At 42.4% G+C, this 13057-nt stretch overlaps 1 protein-coding gene across 1 annotated transcript in view; it reads left to right on the top strand.

Moving 5' to 3' along the window:
• The first annotated feature begins 606 nt into the window (after nucleotides 1-606).
• Nucleotides 607-13057, top strand: part of rasef (RAS and EF-hand domain containing) — a 78119-nt gene continuing 65668 nt past the window's right edge. Inside the window, exon 1 of the mRNA XM_057832352.1 lies at nucleotides 607-875. Coding sequence (XP_057688335.1) covers nucleotides 673-875 — 203 coding nt within the window. The 5' untranslated portion in view covers nucleotides 607-672. The remainder of the gene's footprint in view (nucleotides 876-13057) is intronic.

The raw sequence follows: 13057 nt of genomic DNA, 5'->3' as shown, positions 1-13057 counted from the left end.
TTGTTATGTTGTTTTGTTTATGAAACTTTATTCATACCTATTAATAAGTTTGCAGCGATTGCAAAATAGATGTTTAAAAAGACATCAAATAGCTACAATATCTCATATTTCAAGCTAGCATTTCCTCTTTTTGGGGGGGGGGGTATTTGGGGCTGATGTCATGATACACCATGATAAGCGCCTTGCTCCACATGACGATTAAGGCAAATGAAAAACATCTATGGCAAGTTTGAGACACTTGGGCTTGAGCTCAACAATTATTGTAACCCCTATTAATTAACATTACAATTATTTAGTTAAAGTTACACTTTAAAAGAAGTAAATTCATGCTGACGTTGTGTATATTATAAAAAGTTTCAGTGGAAGCCAGTAGCAATGAAAGATGAAGAAATGCTTACGAGGTGAAACCATGATACTGTAGCCTCATATTGGTTTGCCTGCAGGGTTTCTTTGATTGTCTTCATAATGGACTTTTTAATAGAAATTCTTCCCATCAGAAGTGCCTACATGTGATGAGAGAAGAAGAAGCACGTGGGTGGGAGGGCTCATATAAAATGCAGATGGATCCATCTTCATGTTTATTTGCTGATTTGGAATGTTTCAGAAGACACACATGGGAATTGTGGGAATTGTTAGGTTTTTTGAGTAAAAGAATCAAAACAAGGCAAAAAGATGGCAACGGCATCGGCAAGAGCCTTATCGGAACGTCGGCGGAGCTCAGTTTTCCGGAGCCGCGATGAAGAGGATTGTGGAAAACTGACAGGGACCGACGACGACACTTGTACTTCTAAGGATGTCGGCGGTGGCGGAGGAACGTTCCCAGATCAGGAAGATGGAGTGGAGACCATTTCTATCGAGGGAACAGTCAAACCTAGGTCAGAAAAAGTGATATTTGGAAAATCATTACAAAGATAAAATGGTTTGGAATGAAAAAAATGATTGTACAGAATGAATTCTGCTTAACAACAAATGGTAACCCACAAACATTTTGTGGGTAAAAATCTGTTTTGGCTTTTTTTGTGTTTGTTTTTTGTTCATTTTTTTTTATTTTTTTTTTTTTTTATAATTTTTAACCCCTTTTCCAAGACTTACTTTAAATAACACGTACACATAAAAATGTTCAAAAATTAGGGCTGTCAAACGATTAAAATTTCTAATTGAGTTAATTACTGTTAAGTTACAATATGGATCCAAACACAGACTTTGAAATTAGAAGTATTTATTACAAAAACGAGAACAAAGGGAGCACGCCAAAGTAACGCGAGTAAGAAAATACAACTGAGAGAGTACGCTAAGTAACGCGGGTAAGAAAATACAACTGAGAGAGCACGCTAGAAAACGCGGGTCAGAAAATACAACTGAGAGAGCACGCTAGAAAACGCGAGTAAGAAAATACAACTGAGAGAGCACGCCAAAATGGCGTGAATATAACAGTACAAAATTTCAATTACAAAATCCCAATAAAACACAAAAGTAAATGAGATCAAACCAGAACACGATCGAAGAATGTCGGGAAGCACCAAGGGTGACGATGAGCACACAGCGGTAAGCAAAGCAGGTAACAAGCAAATGCAATAGTCCGACACTCGCAGACGGTGACAGGAGTCCTTAAATAATGAGCGCTCCAAATGTGCCACAGGTGTGCAGCACAGCCCCGCCCATCCAGCTGCATAATGTGCTGGAAAGGAAAGAAAAGAACTGAGAAGGCACATAAACATGACAGAACCCCCCCCTCAACGGACGCCCCCTGGCGGACCACCTGGTTTCAACGGATGGAGGGAGTGGAAATCCCGCAGAAGTGACGGGTCGAGAATCCAGGAGCGGGGTACCCAGGAACGTTCCTCAGGGCCGTAACCTTCCCAGTCGACCAGGTACTGCACCCCCCTACCCCTCCTCCTGGAATCGAGAATGACACGCACCGTGTACACTGGTCCACCGTCGACTATGCGAGGAGCAGGAGGAGGCACTGGCGGAGGGTTCAGAGGACAGGTGGAGACAGGCTTGAGCAGCGAGACGTGGAAAACGGGGTGAATCTTCATCGAGCTGGGAAGCTTCAGCCTGACTGCGACAGGGTTCACCACAGAGTCCACCGCGAAAGGGCCCACGAATCTAGGGCCTAGCTTCTTAGAAGTCCCAGCAAGGCGTAAATCCCGCGCCGACAGCCAGACCATCTGGCCCGGACGATAAGCTGGAGCGGGTCTCCTATGGCGATCAGCAATCAGACGGTTGCGGGCTGCCGTGCGGACAAGTGCCGCCCTAGTGTCTCTCCAGACCCTATGGGCTCTCCGCAGGTGCACCTGGACAGATGGCACAACGACCTCGGCCTCCTGAGAAGGGAATAGCGGCGGCTGGAACCCATATGCGGTCATGAAAGGTGACCTCCCGGTGGCTGAGCAAACGAGGGTGTTGTGAGCGTACTCCACCCAAGGGAGGTGTGAAGACCAGGAAGCTGGGTGCAGGTGACAGACACAACGGAGGGCGGCCTCCAGCTCCTGGTTGACCCGTTCCGTCTGCCCGTTGGACTGAGGGTGGTAACCAGAAGACAAACTTGACGTGGCCCCCAAGGCCTTGCAGAACGCTGCCCAAACCCGGGAGACAAACTGGGGGCCCCTGTCGGAGACGAGGTCACACGGGATGCCATGAGTCCGAAACACGTGCGTTACCAGCAAGTCAGCGGTTTCCAGAGCCGAAGGCAACTTTGGGAGAGCGACGAAGTGTACCATCTTGGAGAATCTGTCCACCACTGTCAAGATGACGGAATGACCCCTGGAGCGTGGAAGGCCAGTGATGAAGTCAAGTGCAACATGGGACCAAGGGCGAGATGGAACAGGCAAGGGACGCAAGAGTCCTGCTGGAGCACGGTGGACTGCCTTGCCCCGAGCGCAGACGGAGCAAGCAGAAACATAGTCCATGACGTCCTTTCGCATACCTGGCCACCAAAATTTTTGGGAAAGTAGGAAGAATGTGCGGGACACACCCGGGTGGCAGGCGAACTTTGAAGCGTGACTCCACTTCAGCACTGCTGCACGCTGAGCAACCGGAACAAATAGCCTGCCAGCAGGACAGCCCCCAGGCACCTTAACGCCTTGCAGGGCCTCTTCCACAAGCCGTTCGACCTCCCAGCGTAGCGCGCCGACTATCAGGTTTCCAGGAACAACAGGCTCCTCCGAAGGCTCCTCCCCCGCTGGCTCATGAAGCCTTGAAAGTGCATCGGGCTTCCCGTTTCTTGAACCTGGACGGTAAGTGATCACGTAGTTGAATCGCGTCAGGAGTAATGCCCAACGGGCCTGGCGTGAGTTGAGACGCTTGGCGGCCCGAAGGTATTGCAGGTTCTTGTGGTCGGTAAGTATTTGGAACGGTACCTCTGTGCCCTCCAACCAGTGCCTCCATTCCTGCAAAGCCTGGACTATAGCGAGCAGCTCCCTGTTGCCCACATCGTAATTCGCCTCGGCAGGGGTGAGGCGGCGGGAGTAGAAGGCACAGGGGTGCAGTTTCTGGTCGACTGAAGACCTCTGGGACAGGATTGCCCCCACTCCGGAACTCGACGCGTCAACCTCGACCACAAAAGGAAGATCTGGGTCAGCATGGACAAGGACGGGAGAGCTTGTGAATGACCGTTTAAGACTTACGAATGCGGCCTCTGCCACTGGAGACCACACAAAGGGGCGTTTGTTAGAGGTCAGCCTGGTTAGGGGCTCAGCCCTCATACTATAATTTTGGATAAAACGCCTATAAAAATTGGCAAACCCAAGGAATCTTTGTAATTGCTTACGTGAAGTGGGAGTCGGCCATTCTGCTACTGCCTTAATTTTAGCTGGGTCAGGTCGTAGCTGCCCTTTTTCCACAATAAAACCAAGAAATTGGATTGACTCTTGGTGGAACTCACACTTTTCAGCTTTGACAAACAGTTTATTTTCTAGTAGTCTTTGCAGAACCATGCGGACATGTTGGTGATGTTCCTGCAGGCTTCTAGAAAATATCAGAATGTCATCTAAATAAACAAAACAGAACACATTTAGCATGTCACGCAATATATCATTTATGAGGCTCTGAAAAACAGCAGGTGCGTTAGTTAGGCCGAAAGGCATGACCAGGTACTCGAAATGCCCGAGCGGGGTTTTGAAAGCGGTTTTCCACTCGTCTCCTTCACGAATCCTGACTAAGTGGTAAGCGCTGCGCAAGTCTAATTTGGTGAATACTGTGGCTGATTTCAACGGAGCAAAAGCCGAATCCAACAACGGCAACGGATATTTATTTTTGATAGTGATCTCGTTGAGACCCCGATAGTCGATACACGGCCTAAGACCCCCATCTTTTTTGCCGACGAAGAAAAACCCCGCCCCCAAAGGAGAAGATGACGGGCGAATAAGGCCAGCAGCCAAGGAAGAGGAGATGTATTCCCTCATTGCCTCTTGTTCCGGTTTAGAGACCTGGTATAATCTAGAGCTAGGCAACGCGGCATTAGGCAATAATTCAATTGCACAGTCATACGGACGGTGCGGTGGCAGGGTCTTGGCACGCTCTTCGCTAAAAACGTGCTGGAGGTCATGATATTCGGCCGGAACATTCTCCAAATTGACCGGCTCGATGGCCGTCTGCGTTTGACCAGGAAGTAAACATGCAGAACGCAAGCAGTGCGCATAACAAAATGTGCTCCACGTCACTACTTGTGTCTTGGCCCAATCAATATTAGGGTTATGTACTTTTAACCAGGGGAGCCCAAGTACAACTGGAGCCGATTTGCACGGCATCACTAAAAAACTACGGATCTCAAAATGATTACCGGAAAGCTTTGTTTTGAGCGGAGGCGTAATAAATCTCACGTCCGCCAGGGGTCGCCCATCGAGATCTAAAACCTTTTTAGGCCGAGCTAGTTTTATCAACGGACATTTAAGAGCGTCAACAACACTTCGGTCTATAAAGCAGTCATCCGCCCCCGAATCAACTAAAGCAGTAAACCTAAAATTAATCCCACTATATGACACCTCTCCCGGCAGTTGCAGTCTCAAATCACCTCGAGGGTGTATTGGTTCATTTAATTTGTCGCGAGGCAACTCGTTCGATGGACTGCGGTCATGCCCGAATCTCGTTCCCCCTCGGGTGAGGGGAGCCCCAGCGGCCGAAGATCCGAGGCGACCTGAAGGGATCGCGTCACAGGCGGCGACATGGTGCCCCGGCAAGCCGCAGTACAGACACAAGCCCGTTGTCATCCGTCTCCGTCTCTCCGCTGCAGAAAGACGACCGCCACCGAGTCGCATAGGCTCCACTCCTGTCGAGCCTGGACCCCGCGTCGGCGTGGAGACAGATGACCGCTTGACGAAGCCATCTGCACGGTCCGCTGTCGGGCCGCCCCGCGGCGAAGGCCAACGACGTCCCCGAGTCTCCATGGCTCGTTCCCTCTCGCGCTCCTTCAGACGATTGTCCAAAAGCACGGACAGAGAAATCAGGTCCTCCAGACCCGATGAATCATCCCGGGCCGCCAACTCATCTTTGACAGCAGGCGACAGCCCCCGCCGAAAAATACCACACAGAGCCGCTTCGCCATAACCGCACTCCGCGGCCAAAATGCGGAACTGAATGGAGTAGTCCGCCACAGACAGATCGCCTTGAAAAAAATCCAACAGGCGGCTGCCTGCCTCCTTGCCTTTAACCGGATGGTCAAAAACCCTCATAAACTCAGTCTTAAAAGTCTCGTATGACTGACGGATCGTGGGTGTAGAGTTGCTTACCGCCATGGCCCACGTAGCAGCTTTACCGGCGAGGAGACTCATGGCATATGCTACACGGGAGCTATCACTCGCAAATGTGTATGGCTGTTGGTCAAAAACAAGGGAGCACTGGTGCAAAAATTGTCGGCAAGCACCGGGTTCTCCCTCATATCGATGGGGGTGTGGCAACACCGGCTCCCGAAAAGACGCAGGCGGGCACATCGAAGAGGGAGGGAGCTGATCGGGCGCCACCGCAGCGTCAACTACGCCACAAGACTGTGAAGGTGACGTCATCTTTTCTACACGTGTAATTAGCGAGCCGATCGCGTTTGCTAGTTCACGCAGTGACTGTTCGTGCTGGCTGATCACGTGACCGTGACAGGCGATTACACGGCGAGTACTTTCAGAATCTGTGGGATCCATGGTCGGACTATTCTGTTAAGTTACAATATGGATCCAAACACAGACTTTGAAATTAGAAGTATTTATTACAAAAACGAGAACAAAGGGAGCACGCCAAAGTAACGCGAGTAAGAAAATACAACTGAGAGAGTACGCTAAGTAACGCGGGTAAGAAAATACAACTGAGAGAGCACGCTAGAAAACGCGGGTCAGAAAATACAACTGAGAGAGCACGCTAGAAAACGCGAGTAAGAAAATACAACTGAGAGAGCACGCCAAAATGGCGTGAATATAACAGTACAAAATTTCAATTACAAAATCCCAATAAAACACAAAAGTAAATGAGATCAAACCAGAACACGATCGAAGAATGTCGGGAAGCACCAAGGGTGACGATGAGCACACAGCGGTAAGCAAAGCAGGTAACAAGCAAATGCAATAGTCCGACACTCGCAGACGGTGACAGGAGTCCTTAAATAATGAGCGCTCCAAATGTGCCACAGGTGTGCAGCACAGCCCCGCCCATCCAGCTGCATAATGTGCTGGAAAGGAAAGAAAAGAACTGAGAAGGCACATAAACATGACAATTACAGCTTAAAAATTAATTAATCGTAATTAATCACAATCGCAATTCAAACCATTTATAAAATATGCCATATTTTTCTGTAAATTATTGTTGGAATGGAAAGATAAGACACAAGATGGATATATATATTCAACATGCGGTACATAAGGACTGTATTTGTTTATTATAACAATAAATCAACAAGATGGCATTAACATTATTAACATTCTGTTAAAGCGAGCCAGGGATAGAAAGACTTGTAGTTCTTAAAAGATAAATGTTAGTACAAGTTATAGACATTTTATATTAAAACCCCTCTTAATGTTTTCGTTTTAATAAAATTTGTAAATTTTTCAATCAAAAAATAAACTAGTAGCCCGCCATTGTTGATGTCAATAATTACTTACACAATGCTCATGGGTGCTAAATCCTATAAAATCAGTTGCACCCAAGCGCCAGCAGAGGGCAGCAAAACTCCACAAAACACAATGAATAAGTGGGCATTTCACTGTACTGTCATTTAAATCTGTCTGAGCGGGGCATGTGCGTTAATTGCGTATAATATTTTAACGTGATTAATTTTAAAAATTAATTACCGCCCGTTAACGCGATAATTTTGACAGCCCTATCAAAAATATATACATCTATGTTCTCTTTTTATTTTGGACTAAAAGAGAATGAATTGACAAATCATTGATTACTATTTGGATAATTGATCAATTGTTAAATCAGTGACCGCCATTCGATGCTAACCCTTCCCAGTTCAAATGGATTGGACGTATAACGCGGTGGGTCAATGAGACCGAACAATGATCATTTACTTCTAGCACTACCAATTCAAATAGACTGAAGATAGGACATCTAAAGCCGTCAACGGCAGCTAGTGAGTTAGTAGGAATGGTTGAATATGAAATTGTTCAAATCATCTGACTTCACTTTATTAAAGGAAAACAAATAGATATCTATAGTCCTTCTTTTTGAACATATTCTGTCATGTGACAGACGAAATCTGTTGCTGAATTACAATTTTGAAATAATGCCCTGTTTTCAAATAAGGGGATGGAGATTTTTTTCTTTTAATTAAATATATTGTACATAAATGTATACATGTCACGTGACCTGGCCAAGCAAAAAAGTTATTGCAAATGGGAATAGGGTGGTCCGTGCAACTCAGATTTCCAAAACTGGGAGAAAATGGACACAGAAAATTGTGACTACAACCCTTGTTTTGTACTTAACAACCATGATGTAAGTATGGTTGGTTAGCTACCAAATTTGGCAAAAATTCTAAGAACCAGTTTTGTTAATCTTACTTAAAAAAATAGTAACAGTTCCAAATTATTTGTCCCAAATAGTAATTGAGTTAGTAACTCAGTCACCTTATTGTAAGTGTTATGACGTTATACTTTTCATTTTCTACAGGTTATTACATTATACATTCTATAACATTTTTCACATCAAAGATGTTTATATTAACTGATGGAATTGAAATGATTGAAACGTTGGTCAAACTTAAAATTTCACCAATATAGGAGTGTAACAGTGCAATCTATAACTTTCAAATGCTGTGAGAAACAAAGCCTTTTTGTTTTTCCTGTTGTACTGAACCTGCACCGAACCATGACCCCTGTACCGAGGTACGTATTGAACAGTGACTTGTGTGTATCGTCACACCCCTAATAAATATAGATATATTTTTCAATATGCAGGTAAGGCTCTGAATCTCCTGCCTTTCCTGCCTTTGCTCTAGTTGTTTTGATTACGTCATTCAAGAAAAGATTAGGGCAAGTGACTATTTTTGATAATAATTTATATATATATATATATACTAGGGCTGTCAAAATTATCTCGTTAACGGGCGTTAATTTTTTTAATCAATCAAAAAGTTAAAATATTTGACGCATTTAACGCACATACCCCCACTCAAACAGATTAAAATGACAGCAAAATGTCATTTCCATTTGTTACTTGTGTTTTTTGGTGTTTTGCCGCCCTCTGCTGGCGCTTGGGTGCAACTGATTTTATGGGTTTCAGCCCCATAATTATTATTGACATCAACAATGGGGAGCTAATAGTTTATTTTTTGATTGAAAATTTTACAAACTTTATTAAAACGAAAACATTAAGAGGGGTTTTAATATAAAATTTCTATAACTTGTACTAACATTTATCTTTTAAGAACTATAAGTCTTTCTATCCATGGATCGCTTTAACAGAATGTTAATAATGTTAATGCCATCTTGTTGATTTATTATTATAATAAAAAAATACAATACTTATGTACAGTATGTTGAATGTATATATCCTTCTTGTGTCTTATCTTTCCATTCCAACAATAATTAACAGAAAAATATGGCACATTTTGTAGATGGTTTGAATTGCAATTAATTACGATTAAATATTTTTTAAACTGTGATTAACTCCATTAAAACTTTTAATCGTTTGACAGCTCTAATATAACATATATATATATATATATATATGTATATATATATATACATACATATATCGGAAAACAGTCAGGTAACTTGTAGTTCCGCTCTGAGACCCCAATTTGGCCAAATTTTAAAACTGTCCGATATGCATGTGTGATACATCATTAGAAAGCTTAAAATCTCAATTTTCTGGGAGAAGAAAAATTTTGAACAGGAGGGCATCTTAAAAAAAAAAAAAAAAAAAAAGAAACAAACAAATTAAACAGCAAAACCCTAATTGGAGGTGAGAGCATGCCATGATTTTTACGAGATATTGTCGCGTACGTACCTTGTTTCGATCCAAAAACTCCATGTAGCATGTATCACCAGGTGTCAAGACACAGCTGTGAATGGCCACAGCCAGATTTTTAGGGGATTTTATGGGTGAAACATGGTAATATAACAAGGTCGCGATGCAAAAACCGCAGACATCAAGGAGTGGTTGAGATTTTCTTTTTCATAAACAGTATTTACCCTTTTAAACGTTTTTTTTTTTTTTTTTTTTGGATCGATTATTTATGATCTAACATATGGGGGAAAATGCGACAGTAACAAACAAAATACAATTGAGCGATAGTTATGAGGTAGATATCCGTGACTTATTTTCAGACCAGGGGTCGTGTTAACCGAATATTTTCCGTCGTTGACCGGTTTTTTAAAACGGTGACGGAAAAAACTGAAGTCCGTCCGTCATTTTGACAGGTTGCAATTCACACCCCAGACCACAAGGTGGCGAGTGAGCATATTAATTAGCTATTGTCTCTCGATGCGTGACGTCGTTGGCCTTACTCGGAAAAATGTCAAGGCAACTGTTTGCCTGGCACGGCCAGACTGTTCTGCCTGTATTTTTCAAACACTGAGAGAAAAGTCTGGGACACAGCCTCTCGAGTAGGTACAAAATCAATCGACAAATCAGATTTGTTTATTTGCGTGACGTGTTCTTCACGAGCAACGTCAGTCACTCTTGCGCGCCGAAAGTCGTCTGTACTATAACACGGATGGCGAACGGGAGAGCCGAGAATATGTTCCAATCCGCGGTAAATTCAGTTTTAAATGAGCTAAAACACATCGACACGAGTCATTGACAACAGTCTGTCTCGCGCTAGCCATGTTGAATAAACTCCGTTCTCCTCGTATGTTTACTTCCGCGCGCAAGTCCCTCGTCCTGCCCTCGTCGCTTTGCTAACGGCACGTCTGCCCGTCTCTGATTGGTGCACTCCGCTGTCTGTTTGCCTCTTGTTAAGCTTGTTCAGACAGAATATTAATTAAAAATGAATCAAAACTAAATACTATTGAATATGTCATTATTATCATTTTTAAAATGTAAGTGCCGGGTAAAAATAGATTATGACCGGATTTTTATGACACTGTCAGTCAAAATGACAGACAACGAAAAAGTCTAGCGCAACCTCTGTTACAGACACAATTTTTTTCATTAAGACTTAATTTGTTTAAAAATATAAAATACGCGAGGGAATAATTTTTTTAAAATGTTTTTTTTTCCCTTTAAACAAAATATTAGACATCGATTAATGATTCTAAGCTACAAATGACAGACATTTTGAATAATAAATAAAATTACTTACCTTGTTTTTATGGCTGGGTTGAAACAAAAGCGGTTGCGCGACGTCTGTAAAAGGGGGTTTCCGGGGTAAAACGGACTAATTAAAAATAGTTCGGTGGCTTAATGCGGCATAATTCTGCTATGGCATCATATATACATATTGTTCGATCAAACACAACAGTTCTTTTGGCTTAAAATACAGCAGTTTATTTTAAAGAGGGGTGCAAGAGCAGAAACTGCTTTTTCAGTCTTGTCTGTGTTTTCCGCCATATCTATATAAATACAGTGGTATGAAAAAGTATCTGAACCTTTTGGAATTTCTCACATTTCTGCATAAAATCCCCATCAAATGTGATCTGATCTTTGTCAAAATCACACAAAAATATTAACATACAACTTGCGATCATTAATGGAAGAATGAATTCAAAAGTTTATCAGGATGTTTTGCAGGAAAACCTGAGGCCGTCTAAAAGCTGACTATAAGCCGTTACTTTTTTCCTTCATTTTGAATCCAGGGCCTTATAGTCAGGGCCAAGAGTGGCTTGTTGATTTATTTGGGTTAAAAGGTAACACTTCATTTGACAGCAGTGTCATAAGACTGCCATAAGACCGGACAACTGGAACAATAATTAAAGAAATAATTAGCACAGAACATAAATTTTGATTGTTATTTACATCTTTAGCGATGCAACGCATGCTAGAAGGCATGTTGGATGACAACAGTGTTGACAGCAGGTGGCAGCAAAGGTTGACTGTCTCCCGCTAGGGAGCAGTGATGTCAAAATGAAGTTTCTTTAAGCAAGAAGCTTCGGAGCTGATTGGTTCAAAGCTTCATTGTGGTTCATTTGGTCTTATGACAGTCTTATGATGCCGCTGTCAAATAAAGTGTTACCGGTTAATATCTTTTGGTGTAAATATCCCATAATACAGTGAGGACAGCTGCAGCTTATATTCCAGTGCTGTTCATCAGTGAAAACATGCCGTTTTCGTGTCAAATTTGGTGGGTGGCGGCTTATATTAAGGTGCGTCTTATAGTCAGAAAATTACAGTATACATACATATGGCGGAAAACACAGACAAGACTGAAAAAGCCGTTTCTGCTCTTGCGCTCCTCTTTAAAAGAAACGTCTGTATTTTGAGACAAAACAACTGTTGTGTTTGATAGAACAATATGTCTATATGCTGCCATAGCAGATTCATGGTGCATTAAGCCCCCAAACTATTTTTAATTTGTCCGTTTTACCCTGACAACCCCCGTTTACAGACGTCGCGAACTGCTTTTGTTTCAACCCAGCCATAAAACGAAGGTAATTAATTATATTTATTATTCAAAATGTCTGTCATTTTTAGCTTAGCATCATTAGTTGATGTCTAATATTTCGTTTTAAAAAAAAAAGACTAAAAAACTTCACTCGCATATATTAAACTTTTAAGCAAATTATGTCACAATGAAAATAATGGTGTCTGTAAAAAAAGTCATGGATGTCTATCTCATAACTATCGCTTAATTGTATTATTTTTGTTACTGTCGCATTTTCTGATATGTTGGATGATAAATAATAGATCCAAACAAAGAAAAATTGGGGGGGGGGGGGACATTTAAAAGGGTGAATATATGAAAAAGAAAATCTCGACCACTCCTTGATGTCTGCGATTTCTGCATCGTGACCCTTGTTATATTACCATGTTTCACCCATAAAATCCCCCAAAAATCCAGCTGTGGCCATTCACAGCTATGTCGACACTCAGTGATACATGCTACATGGAGTTTTTGGATCGAAACAGGGTAAGTACACAATAATATCTAGTTAAAGTCACGGTGTCTTTAATTCTGCTCTCGCGTGCTCTCACCTTCAGATCGGGTTTCGCTGTTTAAAATTTTTTTTTTTCTTAAATGCCCTTCTGTTCACATTTTTTCTTCCCCCAGAAAATTGAGATTTTAAGCTTTCCAATGATGTATAACACATGCATATCGGACAATTTTGAAAGTTGGCCAAATTGGTGGTCTCAGAGCAAGTCACCTGAGTGTTTTCCGCCATATATAAAATTATTATATTGTAGCGTCTACAAGGCAACGCTAACTTGGTGATGATAATGCACACTGAGCAGGAAAAAAAGCACATTATTTTCAATTAATTGTACTCACCTGGACACCAAGAACTGTATGTAAAAAAAAGAAAAAGTTAAATAGAAACTTTAATAAAATAAAATAGCCCCACACTCTAGCCCCCCATTAATACACTGGATTAAAAAATATATATATTCTGTGCATCCTTTTGTAATTGTTAGTCAAAAAATATGAATTTGTACTTCGGTTGTACTTATTGTATTTTTTTTTTCCTAA

This window comes from Corythoichthys intestinalis, chromosome 3, assembly GCF_030265065.1.
Source record: "Corythoichthys intestinalis isolate RoL2023-P3 chromosome 3, ASM3026506v1, whole genome shotgun sequence".
NCBI classification, from domain to species: domain Eukaryota; kingdom Metazoa; phylum Chordata; class Actinopteri; order Syngnathiformes; family Syngnathidae; genus Corythoichthys; species Corythoichthys intestinalis.
The sequence above is the reverse complement of the archived record's forward strand: the minus strand, read 5'-3'. Positions and strand labels throughout refer to the sequence as shown.